This window comes from Dreissena polymorpha, chromosome 13 (assembly GCF_020536995.1).
Source record: "Dreissena polymorpha isolate Duluth1 chromosome 13, UMN_Dpol_1.0, whole genome shotgun sequence".
Taxonomy (NCBI): Eukaryota; Metazoa; Mollusca; class Bivalvia; order Myida; family Dreissenidae; genus Dreissena; species Dreissena polymorpha.
The window spans coordinates 17,198,286-17,219,604 of record NC_068367.1 but is presented as its reverse complement, the minus strand read 5'-3'; the positions used below and the strand labels follow the sequence as shown (position 1 = coordinate 17,219,604).

The window sequence follows — 21,319 nt, the reverse complement described above, 5'->3', positions numbered from 1 at the left end:
ATAAGGAATTTGTGCATGCCTTCAATAAGGTCATGTTAAACATATTCTTAAATTTGTGTTTCCTTGCCGTATCGCATATACTTGAACTTTGTTTTGCTAATGACCGGTGCAGATTGTGAAAAAATGAGAATGTGTTTATGAAATCTGAAAACATGTGTACAGTAACGTGCGTTATAGATTGCTTTTTAAATAATTGTAACGTTTTAGCATGACAATGCCTTCATTTTAGAGTTTGTGTTAACATATACTTACTACTCATAAGGTTATGATCTGGTTATCTAAACGTCATAACAAGATGAAATTAAATGCTTCTTAATGAAATTTAATATTCTCATAAATAACAAGAATAATTCTTGGTTTTAAAGACAATTTAGTCACTAAGACCACCAACGAAACCCGACATTAAAATATTAATTAATCACAATAACGTCCCTAAGAAGTCGAGGAGACGGGCTTGACGGTGAAACGGATCAACAGGAACACCGGGGAGCAAGACGAAATACTCATGACTTTCTTATGACAATCACCCGGCGCGATATAGCATCGTGTACAATGTGCTTGTTTATACAAATGTCGCTGTGGTGTCACTTATTTAGTAATAATACAGTGTAGAAGGAAACAGAAATAGAAGACAGGTTTTATTGAGGACCGGATCAACAGAAACTGCACGGAGCAGTACGAACTACTAGTGGTCTTTCTTTGATCAACTGAACGCACGAACAAGAATTGTTTCACATTCTAATGACATTCTGACCTGTTATCACAGACTGTACAGTTTTTATAAAGATTTTTTTTTATATAGCTTTAACTTAAAAAAATCATAAGAATTTCAACTTGTGGATAAAAGACAACATTTTTATGTTGCCTGTGGCAATGTGAAACACATCAGAATTACTTTATTTAATAAGCCTGTGTTCTTTGCCAAAAAATTTGATCAATACCGCATTTATGTATACAATTATGCATCACGCATCGTGAAATTTTGGCACCGATTTCAGACGTATTCAAGGATTTATTCTTTAATATTAAATAACCGTCACACACTTCAAAATAATCTGTCTTTTATGAACTAAAGATTTTTGCAAAGATATTTAAAAAACTTGAGATATTTGCAAAAAGTTCTTACCGGTGTGTTTACATTATTTCCAGTCCGTGTGTAAACCGCTGAAAACCCCGTTGATCCTGCACCCTGCAATGCATATGACAGAAATAGCATTCATTGAAGCTCGTCTTTTTCGTACCTACATTTTGCATTTCGAATTTTTATTGATTTCTTGTGTTCACTGTCTATACATGAGACGTTTGACAACATTTTAATGAACGGTATGATTATAAACAATGGTTGCAAAAAGTAGTTAAGTGAAAGTATTCCATATTCTCGACCGAATAAACGATATATTGAAATGTTTTAGATGTTTACGTTTTCAATCAGCACTAAATCAATGTTTAAAGGGGCCTTTTCATAGATTTTGGCATATATTGAAGTTTGTAATTGAATGCTTTCTATTGAAAAATGTTAACATTGGATCTAAAAAGCTCCAGTAAAAAATCAAGAATAAAAGAAAAAAAGTAACCCTGAACAGGGCTCGAACCACTGACCCCTGGAGTCCTGTAGTAAAAGTCTGCCACTTAGACCACTCGGCCATCCGTGCTCATACAATGAGTGTTTTTTTATTTTTTTTATAAGCAATCCCCGTTGTTTCACAAAATATAACGACAACAACAGAACTCTCCAAATTATTCAATGTTTTGCGTTGCAACGCCTTATAATTTTCAGAGTTTTAAATCGTCAAAAGATGCATATAATGGATATTTTAGAGCATGGTAAATGTTCAGTATTACTGTTTCCTTACAAATATCATAACTAAAACGAAAATTTGCGAATCTGAAAAACTTTTTTTAATTTTGTCAATTTACCAAAACGTGAAAATGCCCCTTTAAATTCATAATTAAAACGATTATAGTTCCGTACCAGCTACGAATGACTGCAAATATTAGGTCAACGTTTATTAGAGACTTACAGACCAAATAGACTAAATATTTTGTCTGAACACGCATGAACTTTGTTTCGTTAAGACGTATGCTCTTACAGTACATAAAGCGTTTTTGATACACTTTTAACTTCCTGTTCCTAATTCGATATGAAAACTACGTTTAAATCGAAAGTTCCTGTTCCTAATTCGATATGAAAACTACGTTAAAATCGAAAGTACGTGGATACTGATTCAATTAAATATATGTTTAAATGTAAATCGATGACTGAGAAGAATATGATTGCGTAAATGGATGATAATAGATAATTAAAAGGTGGGATTTTCTAATTGTAAGTAGAAAATTATATGGATTTCTTTTTAAAAACTTACTTCACTATCTTGTATTCACACATTAATAACCCTACCTATATTCATACATTTCTACCTATTGGCCGGCCGGCTAAATATGACGTGTATTGAAGTGTGTTAGTGTTTTTTTTCGACAGGATAGGTAGAGAGCTAGATTACTACTGATATAATATATCAATATAAAGAAGTGAAACTCCAGCTGCTGGAGCAGTATTGACATACACATGTATACATAAATTAAAAGAAATGAAAATCAAAATCGAAATTGTTTATGTGCAATTTTTGGATTTAAAAGTCTCATGAAATTACTTATATTCAGCATAGCCCCTCGTTTAAAATAGAAAAGTTCCTCATCGATCTTTGTTCCAGTTATTTTTTTTCAGTTGGACTCATAAGTCGGGATTGTAAAATGTCCAAACGACTTGTAGTGGCAGCTATTGACTTCGGTACTACTTATTCAGGATATGCGTACTCTTTCCTTGACGAATTCAAACGAGACCCCTTAAAGGTAGTATGCAAATCTATATAGAACATGTATGTCCATAGCTCGCTTTTTATAACGATTCAATCATGCTTTAGTCCGATCATTAGTGTATACCCTTTAATTCACAGGTGGTTGGCGTGTGGCTATGATATTAATTAGTAAAAACATCATTTTGAATGACAAATAATCAAATAATAACGAAAAACCAACTTCTCTTTAAAAAAATCCCTATAAATATATATATATATATATATTTAATAAGTGAATATTTGTTTTCAGAAAAGTTGAATTTTCGTTATAATTTGTTTATTATTTTTTTATTGAAACTGATGCTTTTACTTATTAATATCATACCCACTGGCCAATTATTAATTATCAATTTCAGATCTATGCCAACAGTGATTGGAGCGATGGAATCACAATGGTCACTACAAAGGCGCCGACCGTGGTTTTGTTTGACAAAAGGGGCACATTCCATGCTTTTGGTTATGAAGTATGTGCAACTCATGTACACACCCATTATTTGTCTGAGGCAATAGATAACCACAAATGCTAGTGATAACTCATTGAGCATGGATGCATATATTTATTTTATGATTAATGTGTAATTGTGTATTTATTGATAGTGTTTGAAATCTGGTATTGATCTTTCGTAAACGATATCTGGTATTGATCCTTCGTAAACGATATGTAATGACGAGGAGTTGCCTCCTTTATGTATTTAGTGTATTTTGATATTTTGTCGCCAATAACGATATCATTGACATATATATATATATATATATATATATATATATATATATATATATATATATATATATATATATATATATATATATATAAATAAATATATATATATATATATATATATATATATATATATATATATATATATATATGTATATATATATAAACAAAATCTCTCTCTCTCTCTCTCTCTATATATATATATATATATATATATATATATATATATATATATATATTATTTGAGGGAAACCGAGCTTGAATGGTGTCGATATTGTTTAATATAGGCGGAAACAAAGTACAACGAACTTGCAGGCAAGGAGGATCATGATGGATGGAAATACTTCCGAAGGTTTAAGATGGAACTGTATGAAAAGGTTAGGCGATTGATTAATCTTAGCCGAATAACTTAACAATTACTCTTGTAAAAATAAAATTTAGTCTTAGAATGGAGTAATTAAAAGGTAATGCAAATACCAAAACAGCGATGTATTACATCTACAAAGAAATAGTTATAAATCTTGCATTAACTAAACACATTGAACATTTACGGTTTCTGTTGTGAGTACGGCTCAAAAGCTCTAAATCTGCTAAGAGCTGATCGATATGCTCCCCCAGCATTGCTTTGATTTCTAGGAAAAAGTTTGATCTTTACATTTTTCCTACTATGTTTACTCTGGTAGGAAACAGGTATTTCTTAGGAGAATCTGGTCTGAAATGTTTTAAGCGTTGCATTCACTTCTGTTCTGTTGTTGGGGAATGCCGGTAGTCTTTTCCATCTCATACTCCGTCAAGAGTCAGTTAGTTTGACTAGGCAGCCGTCATATAGGAGTCGGGGCTGTATTCTAGATGAGGCCTCACTGTCACATGAAACTCCGCCTCGAGATTCTCATCATTTGCTCGCAATTTTAAGTTGGTAGCTTCTTAATGATTTTAAGTTTGATTTTTGCTTTCGCCCTTGTATGTGTTGTTTCTAATACATTCTTAACTTTGGTAGAGAAAGTGAGAAGTGTAGCTGAAGATGACTTCTTGTTGTTGTAGTTCCTATATAGCTTAGATCGTGTCCAAAGCATTCTAAATGTGGCGGTTAAAGTATTCTCTTCTGTGTTTCAGAGAACCAGGTTGTCTGTGTGGTTTTCGTAGGTAGTGTAAGCCGAGCGGTATCGATGACGTAGCATTTTATGAACTTTGTTAAAAACAACGCATAAAAAGATAAGTCAGGATGGTTTCTGTAGTTGTATTTATTAGAGCAGAATCATAACCTGTGCCATAAAAAACAGCACTTTGTGTATTAAGTTGCACAACAAGAAGGACATGTTAGTACTTAGGCAGCAGTTAAAGTGGAATAAGGCGATGGAACCAGTCGTCACTTTTTAGTTACTCTTAATAGTTTAATTCAGTGAAGATTTAAAACGTAAGTTAAATAAAGTACAGATGTAGACTTTTTTAACATAAGATAGCGTAATTGAGTCGAATATTTTAGTTTATACCTTTGTTGTTGGCTTTCGACATCTTTGAAAAACAGTTCTTGTGACCTTAAGTTACGAACCAAGTAACGACTGACTTCATCACAACAAACAGCAGTTGCTGAGGCTGGGCGTTGCTGGCGACCAATCAGAACCAGGCTTTCGTGAAAGTATTTAACTGCGTAAAATGGTTTTATCTTCATTAACAACATTTGCATAAACAGCATTGCAAGTCTTAAAAGAAAGCATCACATCAATTAAAAGCTCAGAAAATATTATGCATCACTAAACAATGCTTTCACAACATTTCTCAAGCATAATGATAATATTTAGTCTTACAAACAGTGAAAGCTATACGAAAGCATTGCGCGAAAATACTTTAAATAGTTCCCCACCAGCATTAATATCTGAAGGGACTAATAGCTGTATAAGTAACATTATAACCATAAAACAATTAACAAGTCATAATACTACACATAAACATTGAGAAAACACATTTCCTCGAAAAGAGATAAATTATCCGAGAAGAATAAAATTGCTACGTCATGACCTTCGACATAGCAAATGGCGAACTTATTGTTACATTCAACCCGCGTTCAATTCAAAGCTGGCGATTCAAATTACAAGTAATGGTGATTCAATAATGGAGAAAGCATTAACTGGATTTAACAAACATTTGATAAGGTTTGTTAAACTAGATATCAACAAGGAAAATTTGGATTATTAAAGTTAAACAGGTAAGGCATTCTTAAGTGTACATATTTCGGACATGTATAGTACTCGATAAACAGTAATAGAGGGTATTACACTAGTTATGGTATTCAATACATCAGACTGTGTCATCAAGCCTGAAAAAATTAAATCCGTACTGCCCTTTTTTATTCGTTGTTATTTTTATGTCCCCCACCACTATAGTGGGGGACATATTGTTTTTGCCCTGTCTGTTGGTTTGTTGCTTTGTTTCACAGGTGGAAGTAACGTACCCTGGATAGTATTTTTTTTAAGGATCCCAATATATTCAAATAACTATATAAAATCATGTTTTATGAGAAAAAAATTGACAAAGAACCATGAAAAAAAAATCCCCACCCTATATCGGAATCATAACAAGGTCATTAACTAGAATTTATCATAGACCTGTCCTCGCGGGCCGCAAAAATGTAAAAAAATAGCTTTAATCCAAACATCCCTTGATCCTCCTATGGGCAATTGGACAACCTTTAAAAAAAGTTAACTTAAAAAAAATCTGTCCAGCCGTTAACTCACAGTCGGTCGAAAACCAAGCAATATTTCCAGTCCGTTTGTCAACCCGAATAAATCTTCGACAGACTTTCAAACAATAGTTTTTAGTTTTTGCCCCTTAATCGATAGATCGCGTCCTATTCCTTTAAAACAACGATGTTTATTTTGCAATATTGAAGATAGCAACTTGATAATTGGCATGCAAGTGTATCTCATGGAGCTACACATTTTGAGTGGTGAAAGGTCAAGGTCATCCTTCAAGGTCAAAGGCCAAATATATTGGGAAATAGTGTTTCACAAACACATCTTGTTCAAGAGTGGGTGTACCGATTTCCGAACACTTAAGCCAGTTGTAATGATGTTCGGAATTACGATCACTTTCAAGTCCGTGAATGTGGTATGTAATTCAGAACACTATCGATTCCTCCTTTACACAACCCTACATCATGATCATGAGTGTCACACATGATCAGAACATGGTTCTAGATTATTATTTTTCATAGAACGCTACTGTAGCGCAATTATGTGTTTTGAAAGAACCTAAGCAAAAAACTGTAAAAAATTAGCGATCAAATAATTTCACTTACCGGAAGGCTGTGCCTATCGGCATATGTATTTTTTAGAAAAACTGGTTGCACCTTTAACTCTAAATGGCACCGTAAAGAAAGAGAAACGAAGTGTTGCCACAATAATAACGTCAGATTTCTGATATCTTTTACCGAACATGATTGGATAAGAAATTTATATTTTGTTCGGAATCAGGGACATGGTCGGATTTCGGAGCACCCGCTCTTAGTCAAATTTTTCTATTAAAAAAGTTTGCATCTAGAATATATTTTTTTTATGTTCGCAAATGCCAATTCACGCAAACAACGGTGTGTACAATTATGAAAGTAGCTGACAGTAGTGCCGAAATACAATACACGTGTATTTGGTTTTAGTACGTAATGTAACTTATCCAATTATATAAGAGTCCTCTTTTTCAGAAAATTAGAAAAAACACCAAAATAAAAGATGCGCAAGATAACGCAATGGCGGCCATTGACGTTTTTGCCTCGGCGATTGGTTTTCTCAAGGACCACCTGTTGAGCCGCTTGCGTCAAAGGGACACTGGGTTCAGAGACACGGACATTGACTGGGTGCTCACTGTACCGGCAATCTGGGACGATTCTGCAAAACAGTTTATGACCATGGCTGCAAGACAGGTAAATAATAATTCTAACCGAGGGTTTTCATTGATAAACATTACATGTTTTTAGCTCACCTGAGCACAACGTACTCATGGTGAGCTTTTGTGATCGTCTTTTGTCCGTCGTGCGTCCGTCGTTAAAATTTTGCCTTGTGAACACTCTAGAGGCAACATTTATTGTCCGATCTTCATGAAACTTGGTCAGAACATTTGTCCCATTGATACCTCGACTGAGTTTAAAACTGGGTCTTTCTGGGTTAAACACTAGGTCACTAGGTCAAAAAAAGAAAAACCTTGTGAACACTGTAGAAGTCACTTTTCATGCCCAATCTTCATGAAACTTGTCAAAATGTTTGTCTTAATGATATGTTGGTTGAGTTCAAAAGTGGTTCCGGTCCGTTGAAAAACATGGCCGCCAGAGGGCGGGCAGTTTTCTCTATATGTATATGGTGAAAACATGTGAAAACTCTAGAAGTCACATTTTTGGTTCAATCTTCATGAAATTTGATCAGAACATTTGTTTCCTGGATGCGACGGTTGAGTTCAAAAATGGTTTGGATAGGTAAAAAAACATGGCCGCCAGGGGGGGGGGGGTCATTTTTCTTATATTTATGTAGTAAAAAAGCTTGTGAATACTCTAGAAGTCACATTTTTTGCCTAATCATCATGAAATTTTGTCTTAACATCGATTTTATAGATATCTCGGACGAGGTAAAAAAAGGAAAAACCTTGTGAACACTGTAGAAGTCTCATTTGATGCCCAGTCTTCACGAAACTTGTCAAAATGTTTGTCTTAATGATATGTTGGTTGAGTTCAAAAGTGGTTCCGGTCCGTTGAAAAACGGTATCCGGAGAGGCGCCCCCCCCCCGGAAAATTGCCCCCCGGGGAACTGCCCCCGGAGAACTGCCCCCTTATTTTAAAGGGGGCGGAGAAGTGCCCTCCCATCAAATCTTTATGGACGGAGAACTGCCCTCCCATTAAATCTTTAGGGGCGGAGAACTGCCCCCCTGTCAGAATTAAGCAGGCGGAGATCTGCCCCCTCACAATAATTCATTTGGCGGAGAAGTGCCCTCCCGTGTCCACTTCAATTAACATGAATGTCGGGCATCATCATCACACCTTTTTACCGCAAACAGTTACTCAAACATAAATGATTTCCGATGAGAAGTAAAATGCAAATGGTGAGCAATAATTTACTAATGGCGAGTACGTAATGAATACAATACTTACGGGTAATTTTACGTTATACCCGTACACATTTTATCCGGTAACAATGTAATTTTAGCACAAGTATATTTCCATTTATCGTCCGCATCACTGTACATGAATGTCATGTAAAAGTCGTGTTTTAATAAGAGCGCGAAACATAGCCGGGTCCACGCAGGTAACGCGTGCGTGTCAATACAGAACATGTGTCGTAACTAAATATAGGCGTGCAACTGAGTACATATAGATATACCGCTGTAGTACTCACGAAAGAAAATTTCTATCGGAATTAATGTTCTCTACAAGATTGAATTGAACATAGCGAAAAAATACATGCTTATATACGTTTGCAACTCAATGCGTCACTAGACTTGAATGGATTAAATTTCAATTAATGACTTACTGCAATAAATGCACTATTCTTTAATATTATAATAACTAAAAGGGTCGTTTTGGATTCATTGGGTTATGAACTTTTCGTATACTAATACAGTTTATTTATAATTATTAGTAATTAACTTACTGGATTGTCGGAAGTGACAGTTCCCTTGCAGTTCTCACTTCGTCGCTGAGAACACTCCCATCGAATCGTCGACTTGGTTTCCTTCTTCTTTGTGTACGAGAAAACATGGCCGCCAGAGGGCGGTGCAGTTTTCTCTATATGTATATGTTGAAAACATGTGAAAACTCTAGAAGTCACATTTTTGGTCCAATCTTCATGAAATTTGGTCAGAACATTTGTTTCCTGGATACGACGGTTTAGTTCGAAAATGGTTTGGATAGGTAAAAGAACATGGCCGCCAGGGGCGGGGGTCATTTTTCTTATATTTATATAGTATAAAAGCTTGTGAACACTCTAGAAGTCACATATTTTGCCTAATCATCATGAAATTTTGTCTTAACATCGATTTTATAGATATCTCGGACGAGTTCGAAAATGGTCATGTTCGGTGGAAAAACATGGCCGCCAGGGGATGGGGCAGTTTTCTCTTTATGTATATTATGAAAACATAAGAACAGTCTAGAAGACACATATTTTGCCCAATCTTTATAAAATTTGGTCAGAACATTTGTTTCCTTGATACGACGGTTGAGTTTAAAAATGGTTCGGATCGTCTAAAAACTTGGCCGCCAGGGGGGGGGGGGTCTTTTTCGTTATATTCATATAGTAAAAAAGCTTCTGAACACTCTATAAGTCACAATTATTGCCTAATCATCATGAAACTTGGTCAAAACATTGGTTATGCGGATATCTCGGACGAGTTTGAAAATGGTCGTGATCAGTGGAAAAACATGGCCGCCAGTCTAGAAGGGTTGATGTTATGTGCAGACGTGCATAACAGATCGTATAGAGCAGACTGCCATTGAGTGTATATCCCAGTGTGTATGCGTCATCAGAAATTGAGTATTTTCAGTTTGTATGCAGGTGTATTCTCCGGAACAGATCTATATAGATGCCGACTACAACTATTAATTGTATGAATTTTATTTAATTAACATTTAATAAACATTATTTGTCTGCTTATGGTATGATGTTTATTTAATAAACTATATTTATATACATCCGTACAATCTTCAGATGTTTCAATATGTTTTTTAAATTGCAATAGATAACAAATGAAGCACTATAATCTGCACCCAGTTGACATTCCCGTATTCTTATACGGTCTCTATGCTATATTAAAAGGTATTATTAAACTAATGCTTATACGGGCTTTATTCCATTAAATGCGATATGAACACCTTATTTACGTCTAAACAATCTAAGAAGATTCTTTGAATTATATGCGGTTGATTTCGACGGAAAACTATTGCAGCCCTATCAATCTGCATGTGTTTCAACAGCATTGAAGATTTATAAGTGTTTTATCCCGTGTGTTATAATCTCTTAATTGCATTTAAAACGTAGTGAGTCCCTTATCATCTGCGTCCAGGTCCAAAGTCTGAGCAGGTTCCGATTTTAGTTTCATGCGACGGATAACTACTGAAGCCCGAACAATCTGCATGCGTCCGATAAACTTTACAAGGCATATTTCAGGTTTTTATATGTGTTTAATTTGCGAAAGAAAAATAAATCATAAAGCCATATAAATCTGCTGGCGTTTTGACAACATTCACATGGCATTTCTAAGATTCTTATAAAGTTTACTTGCGACGGTCAACCAATGAAACCCTATAAATCTGCATGCGTTTCAACGCATCCTATCAGATTCTTATATGGATCTAATTTCAACGGGGAACTTGTGATACCCTATTAGTAAGACCGTATATATGCGCATGTGAATGTTAACTGGGTGCAGATCAACAGGTACTCATCATTATTAAACCTGAATGTGGCAGAGTCCCGGTCAACCCCGAACAAGCTACGGTTTATCCCGGTGAAGCCCCGGCAGAGCCCAGGTTGTCGCCGGTAATGCCCAGGTGGAGCCCCGGTAAAAGCCGGCAGCGTTCTCGCAAAGCCCGGTCTATCGTAACTCCGCCGAGACTCACCGGGGCTATCCTGGCAACAGACCCCGGCAGAGCTACGGCAACGCCCCGGTTTAATCGCGGTCGTCGCCGGTAATAACCCGGCGGAGCCCCGGTGAATGCCGGTGGCGTCCCGGCAGAGCGCCAGTTTACCGATGAACTTGGCTATACAGGGACTCTGCCGGCATTCACCAGGGCTCCACCTGGGCACCACCGGCGACAACCGGGGCGTTGCTGTAGCTCTGCCGGGGTCTGTATGGGCCCCGATGGAGCAACGGTGCCGTCCGGGTTGTTCCCGGTGCCGTCCCGGTTGTTCCCGGTGCCGCGCCGGTCGATGCCGGTCCTTCACGGTAACTACCGGTTCATCCCGCAGGTATTAAACATTTTAATACTTACCCGGTGGAGCCTGGAGCCCCCGTTGTCCCCTGTCGTCCCCGGTTCATCCCCGGTTCATCCCGGTAGAGCCCCGGTTCATTCCGTTAGATCCCGGATCACGCACCGGGGCTCCACCGGCATCATAGTGATAGTGGGCCTTAAGGCCGTATACGTGCATTTCAATGTACACAGATCAATAGGCAACAATCTCGTATAATCCAGAATTAAATCGTATAAGCACGATGTGAAAGTTATCTGGATACAGATTTATAGGTGCTCATTTGTTCCCCAACGCTATACCACGCGTATAAAACTTGCGAAGATCGTATAGAAGCATGTAAATAGAAGTTACACAATGCACTATAAATCTGTTTTCAGAACTCAATCTGTTGTGCACGTCTACATCTAACGCTTACATGCAAATAGAAGTTACACAATCTGCACTATAAATCTGTATTCAGAACTCAATCTTTTTTTTTCTAACGCTATTATAAACCACAATTCTACGACAAGTTATTGACGCAGACGAATAGGGTTTCATCATAATCTGCACTAAACATCTGCATTACAAATTCTAATAGGGCCGCAAAATATACACATCCCACTGTTCATCACGTGATACACAATCTGCACAAAAAAATCTGTTTTCTGAATTCAAACTGTTATGCGCGTCTGCATATAACACTAACCTTATAAAAATCATTAAAAGTGTACTAAAATCATCCCACTTCATATTAGTAACACCAATACTGTTTGAACTAATGATTTAAAAATATTTCTCGAATGAAGTTGATGGGATAATATGAGCTTTACTTGACTTTGACTTACTTTTATTCCAAAATAATCTCCCGAATACTTGTCCGTAAGTTCACATTGCTGTCCATTTTCTATCACAATCACTTCATTTTTGTTGTCTTCAAAAACTTCTTTTATTAATTGCAATTTCACAATATAATAATCTGTTCACATTGATATAACAACATTAAATAATCTTAGAACATCCATTTACAATGAATGGGCATCATAAAATATTGATCGATCAGGTCTTATTGTTAAAGAAACATTCATTTTTGCAAAAACACACATAGGGAAATAATGGATCTGATATATCCCGAAAAACGTCTGTAAATGATAATATCATATTATCAATAGACTCCCGACTTAAACCATTCGATGTTATCGCAATATGATTAATTCAAGGACACAATGTAATACAAACAATTATATTTTTGTAAACAGTTTATAACTCTATGTACATTGTAAACTCAAAATACCGGTAAGTATAAAAATACATGAAATGGTAAAATAATATATCACAGAGAAAGTATGATCACAACTGTATATTTATCTAAATCAATAATTTTGTATAACTGGATACAAAGTGATATGTAAAACGTACAAGTTTCATAAAAAAATAATAAAGTATACATGAAATCATTATAACATTTATTTATAATTTCGACAAAGACAACCATTACTGGAAAATACTGAAAGATAAGCAGTTCCATTTCAGACTTGAAATGATATTATATATTAGCGTCTCAAAGAGAATATGTTCTACAAAAAGATACTTTAGTTCCATTTCTAGTAAGTTAAATCAATGGCACATAGAGAATGCGGTTCTATTTGTGGCAATAACTCAAGAACAACGAACAATGAAAACAAATATGTACATTGCTAGTTTGAAGTAAACAATAGGACGTAACATACCGCGTTCATTTAAAGTTATAATTTGACATACGCGTATCGAAAAACAGTCATAACTCAAGTTAATACATTCTTAACAACACAAAATACATCGATGCGAATTTTTACAAATTTTCAATTAAAATATACATGAAAACGGAAAATATGTATTGCCCTAAAAATCATAAGTTAAAAGATAACGTCCACAAGTTCGATAAGGTACACACAAAACAACGATGCGAACTTGCGAAGCATATGTAGTTGATACACAATTTCCGCATTGATCAGCCTCTCAAACAATACAACCTGCAAACACGCATAATGCAGTTTGTAATGAATATTTATTCGACAATTGAATCAACGATAGACAAGTCGAAGGCAATATTCGTTACTGGCGTTTTGATAAATGTCCTGGTGACCAAATTATTGAAGACATTTTCCTACTCCGCCTAGATATTGTATAGATAAACATTATGACCACGTTTCATCTTGGTAGTCATAATTAATATTGAGTGGTAACAATGTTTTCTAACATTAATAGATTACCCAGTTTTTAGACGCAAGTGACAAGAATTCAAACTCAAAATAAAAAATGTCAATTTATACATATCGGCCAAGTTTCATCAAGATTGATGAGGTTATGAGGTCTATACAAAGGGTACTACGTTTTTCTAGGATTTCACTATGTGGACTATTTTTTACGCACATAACACTGATTTTAACTCGACATAGCTAATTTTTGAATAAACATTCTGACTGTGTTTCATGAAGATTGAGTCATATACGTGACCTTTAGAGTGGTTATAATGGTCTCCGGAGATTTGAGCTGGTGACATTGTTTTCGGCCGCACGTGATCCATATTCGAATTCAGACTGTATATTTTCAAAATAATCATTTCGACCAAGTTTCATCAAGATTGAGTCATAACGGTCGCCTCAAAAGCGTAAACAACGTATTTCTAAGATTGACCTGGTGACTTAGGGTTTCGACGTACCTGACCCTGATTTATGCTCTGCCTAGATTTTGTCAAAATAAACATTCTGATTAAGATTCATCACGATTTGTTGCAAAATGACGACACAACACACACACTGCACACCGAACACCGCAGGACGACGTTCACCGGATTATTAGGGCTGCAACGAATCCAAAAAAATTGTTCGGATCCGAATCTGAATCCAAATATGGTTTCTTACTGTTTTTCGGATCCGGATCCCTCATATAAGAGAAAATTAGAAGTTTCTGTCTAAATTAAAGAAATCAATGGTATTAGAAGTTCAATTTGACTAAAAAACATAGAACATTTATTAACAAAAAAAAACATAACAAAGTTCTCGTTTAACATTGTAGCAATGTCAAAATAAAATGAAACCTTAATTATTATTTACTTAATAGTTTGTTTGTTAACATATGCTTTTCACTGTTCATACAGTTTGATGTTTGTTTTCACAAAAATTATCATTTCAACATTGTCCGGGTCCAGGCAAGCCCTATGAGCACTGGAGAGATCTCCTGCTGTGCAGAAGATTCTCTCACTGGGCACCGAGGTTCCTTGCATCACAAGATAGCATCTAAACAATTTACATGATGCAGGAACTCAATTGGACCGGTCGTCCATATAAACGAACTCCCAGAGCCTTTGATAATTTTTGCTATGGCGGCTCTGGGACTGGAAGTCCATATGCACCCCTTCATAAACATGGGTGCAGTTCAGCGCAGTGAATCCGTGCACTTCACTAAACTGACGTCGTTCGAGACAAATTGAGGAAAATAATGAATAAACTTCATAACATGTTAAATTTACCTGAATGGCAACCTACGGATTTTATCCTTTGCATGCACCCTATAAAAACACGACGATGTTTTAACACACTTTTCTCGCTGATAACTGTAACTATAAGCAGCCCATTAAGCTATTAAGCGTAGAATTTAATTATTGCAACAATTGGACAGGTCGCGAAATTATGCAAAATTTACCTGAATAACATTCCAGACACACTGGATCCACTACCGTTGTTTTTAATACAATTCAGAAAGACAATAAGGATTGAAAACTTACTTATTGCCATTATGAATTGCATTTGTAATGTTTAAATCCTCCATGATTTCGAATTAGTTTTTCTTTGGGTTGATGTTATGTGCAGACGTGCATAACAGATCGTATAGAGCAGACTGTCATTGAGTGTATATCCCAGTGTGCATGCGTCATCAGAAATTGAGTATTTTCAGTTTGTATGCAGGTGTATTCTCCGGAACAGATCTATATAGATGCCGACTACAACTATTAATTGTATGAATTTTATTGAATTAACATTTAATAAACAGTATTTGTCTTCTTATGGTATGATGTTTATTTAATAAACTATATTTATATACATCCGTACAATCTTCAGATGTTTCAATATGTTTTTAAATTGCAATTGATAACAAATGAAGCCCTATAATCTGCACCCAGTTGACATTCCCGTATTCTTATACGGTCTCTATCTCTATGCTATATTAAAAGATATTATTAAACTAATGCTTATACGGGCTTTATTCCATTAAATGCGATATGAACACCTTATTTGCGTCTAAACAATCTAAGAAGATTCTTTGAATTTTATGTGGTTGATTTCGACGGAAAACTATTGCAGCCCTACCAATCTGCATGTGTTCCGACAGCATTGAAGATTTATAAGTGTTTTATCCCGTGTGCTATAATCTCTTTATTGCATTTAAAACGTATTGAGTCCCTAATCATCTACGTCCAGGTCCAAAGTCTGAGCAGGTTCCGATTTTGGTTTCATGCGACGGATAACTACTGAAGCCCGAACAATCTGCATGCGTCCGATAAACTTTACAAGCATATCTCAGGTTTTTATATGTGATTCATTTGCGAAAGAAAAATAATAAATATAAATCTGCTGGCGTTTCGAAAACATTCACATGGCATTCCTAAGATTCTTATAAAGTTTACTTGCGACGGACAACCAATGAAACCCTATAAATCTGCATGCGTTTCAACGCATCCTATCAGATTTTTATATGGATCTAATTTCAACGGGGAACTTGTGATACCCTATTAATCCTTATGCATGCCAACAACCTTCACAGTGTATTTCACAGGTTTTTATATGGATTTTAAATTCGACGGAAAACTAATAAGTCCTATTAATCTGCATGCGTTACGACAGCACTCACAGGGCGCGTATACGGTTACAATCCGGGATTGTATGGGATTTTTCCATATACATTTGCGCTCAGTCGACACGAACACCTTAATTTATGGCATTAAATAAGTAATGCAATCCTTATCCATGTGCGTTCTTATACTGCTTTAATTGCGACTCAAGTATTTTTATTTTAATTAAAATCGCGATCCATGTAATGGAAATTAAACATGCAAGAGTAAGTGTAAAATGTATTCAGTTGTGACGTAAAACGGTCCGTGAACAACCTTAGTTTGATGGTATATGCACGATGTAATCGTTGTCCATACGCAGATTAATAGACGTTCATAAGTTCCACAACGCATTTTAATACGTCTCAAGCCATGCGAAAATTGTATGGACGCAGATAAATATAATGTCATTAGTTATTTAATACAATTACTAGCGAATAAGCCACCTTAATATATCGACTCGATGCACATTGATAGGGTTCCTTTAGCTCTGTAATGCAAGTAAGACCGTATATATGCGCATGTGAATGTTAACTGGGTGCAGATCAACAGATACTCATCATTATTAAACCTGAATGTGGCAGAGTCCCGGTCAACCCCGAACAAGCTACGGTTTATCCCGGTGAAGCCCCGGCAGAGCCCAGGTTGTCGCCGGTAATGCCCAGGTGGACCCCGTTAAAAGCCGGCAGCGTTCCGGCAAAGCCCCGGTCTACCGTAACACCGCCGAGACTCACCGGGGCTATCCTGGCAACAGACACCGGCAGAGCTACGGCAACACCCCGGTTTAATCGCGGTCGTCGCCGGTAATGACCAGGCGGAGCCCCGATGTGCCGGTGGCGTCCCGGCAGAGCGCCGGTTTACCAATGAACCTGGCTATACCGGGACTCTGCCGGCATTCACCAGGGCTCCACCTGGGCACCACCGGTGACAACCAGGGCGTTGCTGTAGCTCTGCCGGGGTCTGTATGGGCCCCGGTGGAGCAACGGTGCCGTCCGGGTTGTTCCCGGTGCCGTCCCGGTTGTTACCGGTGCCGCGCCGGTCGATGCCGGTCCTTCACGGTAACTCCGGTTCATCCCGCAGGTATTAAACATTTTAATACTTACCCGCTGGAGCGTGGAGCCCCAGTTGTCCCAGGTCGTCCCCGGTTCATCCCTGTCGTCCCCGGTTCATCCCGGTAGAGCCCTGGTTCATCTCGGTAGATCCCGGATTACGCACCGGGGCTCCACCGGCATCATAGTGAGAGTGGGCCTTAAGACCGTATACGCGCATTTCAATGTACACAGATCAATAGGCAACAATCTCGTATAATCCAGAATTAAATCGTATAAGCACGATGTGATAGTTATCCGGATACAGATTTATAGGTGCTCATTTGTTCCCCAACGCTATACCACGCGTATAAAACTTGCGAAGATCGTATAGAAGCATGTCAATAGAAGTTACACAATGCACTATAAATCTGTATTCAGAATTCAATCTGTTGTGCACGTTTACATCTAACGCTTACATGCAAATAGAAGGTACACAATCTGCACTATAAATCTGTATTCAGAACTCAATCTTTTTTTTCTAACGCTATTATAAACCACAATTCTACGACAAATTATTGACGCAGACGAATAGGGTTTCATCATAATCTGCACTAAAAATCTGCATTACAAATTCTAATAGTGCCGCAAAATATACACACCCCACTGTTCATCACGTGATACACAATCTGCACAAAAAATCTGTTTTCTGAATTCGAACTGTTATGCGCGTCTGCATATAACACTAACCTTTTTATAAACCTAGCGGTGTTTACCTCGGATAAGATGAAGATATAAACGGTGCAAGAGATTAGTAATGCCGTCGGGTCATGTTAAACCTTATGAAAGTGGCAATTTCTAAAACAAATACGTCATCGAATCTATTGACATTTCATCATCGAATGTGCGTTATTTGTACCCGTTTGATTTGTCTTTAATGTATCGGTGTTTTGAAAAAATATAGCATAGATCTAAATTCAGATTACCTTACGAAAATTGGACCTACAATTGCCATGCAATACAAAGTGTTAATTATTTGAACTCAGTTTTGTACAAAATTATACGTAAAGTTTCCATTTAACCAAAGAAATAAAAGGTAAAACTGTAATTGCCAAGGCTACGATTTTAGACCGAAAACTGTGCGTCAACGTTTTGTATGATTTGTTGGATATATGTTAAGTCTTTTAGAAGGACTTTGGGTTTTATTAAGTCTAAAGAACTTGAAAAATACACGTAAGTTATATCGCCTAGATACATAACCGACGTACTTATTATTAATTACAGTCTTGATAAGGAATTTGTGCATGCATTCAATAAGTTCATGTTAAACATATTGTTAAATGTATGTTTCCTTGCCGTATCGCATATTCACGAACTTTGTTTTGCTAATGATCGGTGCAGATTTGAAAAAAAATGAAAATGACGAACTTTGTTTTGCTAATGATCGGTGCAGATTTGAAAAAAAATGAAAATGTCTCTATGAAATCTGAAAACATGTGTACAGTAACGTGCGTTATAGATTGTTTTTTAAATAATTGTAACGTTTTAGCATGACAATGCCTTCATTTTAGAGTTTGTGTTAACATATACTTACTACTCATAAGGTTATGATCTGGTTATCTAAACGTCATAACAAGATGAAATTAAATGCTTCTTAATGAATTTTAATATTCTCATAAATAACACGAATAACTCTTGGTTTTAAAGACAATTTAGTCACTAAGACCACCAACGAAACCCGACATTAAAATATTTTTGATCACATTAAAGTTCATGAGAAGTGTTTATTTTTTCAATGCAGATCATCGTCATATATGCCTATATCACAAATTGCGCAATCTTTTCAGGAGTTCCATTGTCCGCTTATAAGAATATGAAACCTTGCATGACGTAATGGTGGACCGTGTAGCTCCTAATCTGACTGTGCGAATGGCATAAGAACCATTTTCGCATGACGCGGCTTATATCAATCACTGATGCACCAGCAGTCAAGACATCATGGCGATGGATTCAACACAACATAAACCACAGAAACTCGAAACACAATACATGTGTTACAGTGTACTATGTAGTCACCAAAAAGATTGTCGCACGAAAAGTTTGGTTCGCAAGAAACATCCTTAAATCTACTACAGTATAACTGTATTATTTTGCGTAACACTATTAAGCGCGATTACACGTTTCTGTATTACACTTCAACACCGTTATTTCGAAGTCGTCGGGACCGTAAACAAAACTTCGGATTAACGATTTTTCGAAATAAACATTTGACAGAAGACTTCTTTCTCTGTACAAATAAAACGTTGTGGAATTCGCATGGTTCGATTACACGCTAATATTTATAATGGTTTTACTTAAAAACGTAAACTAGTCAGATAGCAATAGATTTCTATTTGTAACAAACGGAGGAATAAAACGATTCTTTTTCTTCTTCTTTTATTTTTCTCTAATTACAGAACATATAAAATACCATGAACAGCACACATTATAATACATGTAAATACATATATGTACATTTTCGGAAATGAATAAACTTCGGATTATCGGTGTTCGAAATAACGGTGTTGAAGTGTATATAAAAATCTTTATAAAAACTGTACGGTCTGTAATAACAGGTCAGAATTTCATTAGAATATAAACAATTCTTTTTTTGTGCGATCAGTTGATCAAAGAAAGACCACAAGTAGTTAGTAATGCTCCGTGCAGTTTCTGTTGATCCGGTCCACAGGTGAAACTGTCTTCTATTTCTGTTTCGCCATACACTGTATTATTACTAAATAAGTGGTACCACAGCGACATTTGTATAAACAAGCACATTGTACACGATGCTATGTCGCGCCGGATGATTGTCATAAGAAAGTCATTAGTATTTCGCTCTGCTCCCCGGTGTTCCTGTTGATCCGTTTCACCGTCAAGCCCGTCTCCTCGACGATCACTTGATTTTCCGACTCCCAGCGATCCGGCCACCCCTCGGTAGGCGGCTTCATCACAATGACGCCCACCTCCTCCACCTGAAATTCAAGACGGTACCGGTGATTTACATACTGTTGTATGCATGCATAAAAGTATAATGTGTATAAGTCGCGCTCTGGAAAAGTGGGGTTTAATGCATGTGTGTAAAGTGTTAAGTCCTTTTAAAAGAAGCATGTTCAGTCCGGATCAGGGACGACTCTTTCCGCTTTTATGGTATTTTTCGTTTCGTGTCTCCTGTGCGAAAATCAAGTTTAGGGGGGAAGAGACGTGTCCGATTAGCCTGCGTATATTGCTTCGGCTAATCTGGGATGGCACCTTACGCACATGCGTTTTCACAGAGCGTTGCCCATATATTGAGTGTAATAACGTGTATTTTAGTAATACGTATTGAACATAACATTGACATAAAACATCACTTATAATGCGTATGTGTGCGAAAGCATATAATAAAAGTATAGGGGTGTATTTAGTCATCATATTCAAGTATTGAAAATAAGTCATTTACAAAAAATCTACATATGATTGACAGAAAACGTCATTATTTAACAATATTATTTACATGCATTTTTCAAAAATGTTAAAAGCTAAGTACCCCTTCCTCTGCTAGGCAAAACCTCGGATTGTCACGTGTTGATCTCCATAGCGATGTGTATCTTTCCTCGTGTTTTCTGGCGGGGTCCAACGCCGTGCCGTTCCTTGAACGCGTGAATATCTGTCCAACCTCTACGATCTGATTCCTCTCGATGACTTTATCAAATACGCCGTTGCACCAGTTTAAGCCACCCTCTGAGAATTTTAATTCCTCGGGGTGATCTCCGTCTATGAATGGAACTGTGACGTCAAATCCGTACGTGTACTGAGATCGACGATAAGTGACGTCACCTGGTAAGTGCGCCATCATGATGGCACCCTGCATGGCCGTTAAACTGAAAGGAAAATCAATTTTTAAA

At 36.7% G+C, this 21,319-nt stretch overlaps 2 protein-coding genes across 5 annotated transcripts; one reads left to right on the top strand and one right to left on the bottom strand.

Annotated features, from left to right (window-relative positions):
- Window positions 1–1,996: 1,996 nt before the first annotated feature.
- Window positions 1,997–19,837, top strand: LOC127855410 (heat shock 70 kDa protein 12B-like). Of its 4 annotated transcripts, none has more exons than XM_052390954.1 (6): window positions 1,997–2,307; window positions 2,726–2,850; window positions 3,212–3,319; window positions 3,861–3,950; window positions 7,268–7,486; window positions 19,244–19,837. In XM_052390954.1, the coding sequence occupies exons 2-6, from the start codon at window positions 2,752–2,754 to the stop codon at window positions 19,271–19,273; spliced, it is 546 nt and encodes a 181-aa protein (XP_052246914.1). In that variant the 5' UTR covers window positions 1,997–2,307; window positions 2,726–2,751; the 3' UTR covers window positions 19,274–19,837. The 4 variants fall into 4 exon arrangements, with proteins under 4 accessions (XP_052246914.1, XP_052246913.1, XP_052246912.1 ...); XM_052390953.1 differs by having other exon boundaries at window positions 1,998–2,323; window positions 19,244–19,830; XM_052390952.1 differs by having other exon boundaries at window positions 1,999–2,307; window positions 2,712–2,850; window positions 19,244–19,829.
- A 45-nt stretch (window positions 19,838–19,882) lies between these two features.
- On the bottom strand, window positions 19,883–21,319 carry LOC127855411 (heat shock 70 kDa protein 12B-like). Its single transcript, XM_052390955.1, has 2 exons — window positions 20,962–21,319; window positions 19,883–20,407 (listed from the first exon to the last, which is right to left on the bottom strand). Exons 1-2 carry the CDS (start codon window positions 21,283–21,285, stop codon window positions 20,246–20,248), a joined length of 486 nt encoding a protein of 161 aa, XP_052246915.1. The 5' UTR covers window positions 21,286–21,319; the 3' UTR covers window positions 19,883–20,245.

What these genes read in the sequence shown, in the direction of transcription:
- LOC127855410 (XM_052390954.1), top strand. Translation starts at nt 2,752, where the DNA reads ATGTCCAAACGACTTGTAGTGGCAGCTATTGACTTCGGTACTACTTAT. An exon ending in TCAAACGAGACCCCTTAAAG is followed by an intron (nt 2,851 to 3,211) that starts GTAGTATGCAAA and finishes TATCAATTTCAG; the next exon opens with ATCTATGCCAACAGTGATTG. An exon ending in TCCATGCTTTTGGTTATGAA is followed by an intron (nt 3,320 to 3,860) that starts GTATGTGCAACT and finishes TGTTTAATATAG; the next exon opens with GCGGAAACAAAGTACAACGA.
- LOC127855411 (XM_052390955.1), bottom strand. Translation starts at nt 21,285, where the DNA reads ATGCAGGGTGCCATCATGATGGCGCACTTACCAGGTGACGTCACTTAT. An exon ending in TTTGCCTAGCAGAGGAAGGG is followed by an intron (nt 20,408 to 20,961) that starts GTACTTAGCTTT and finishes CTTGAATTTCAG; the next exon opens with GTGGAGGAGGTGGGCGTCAT.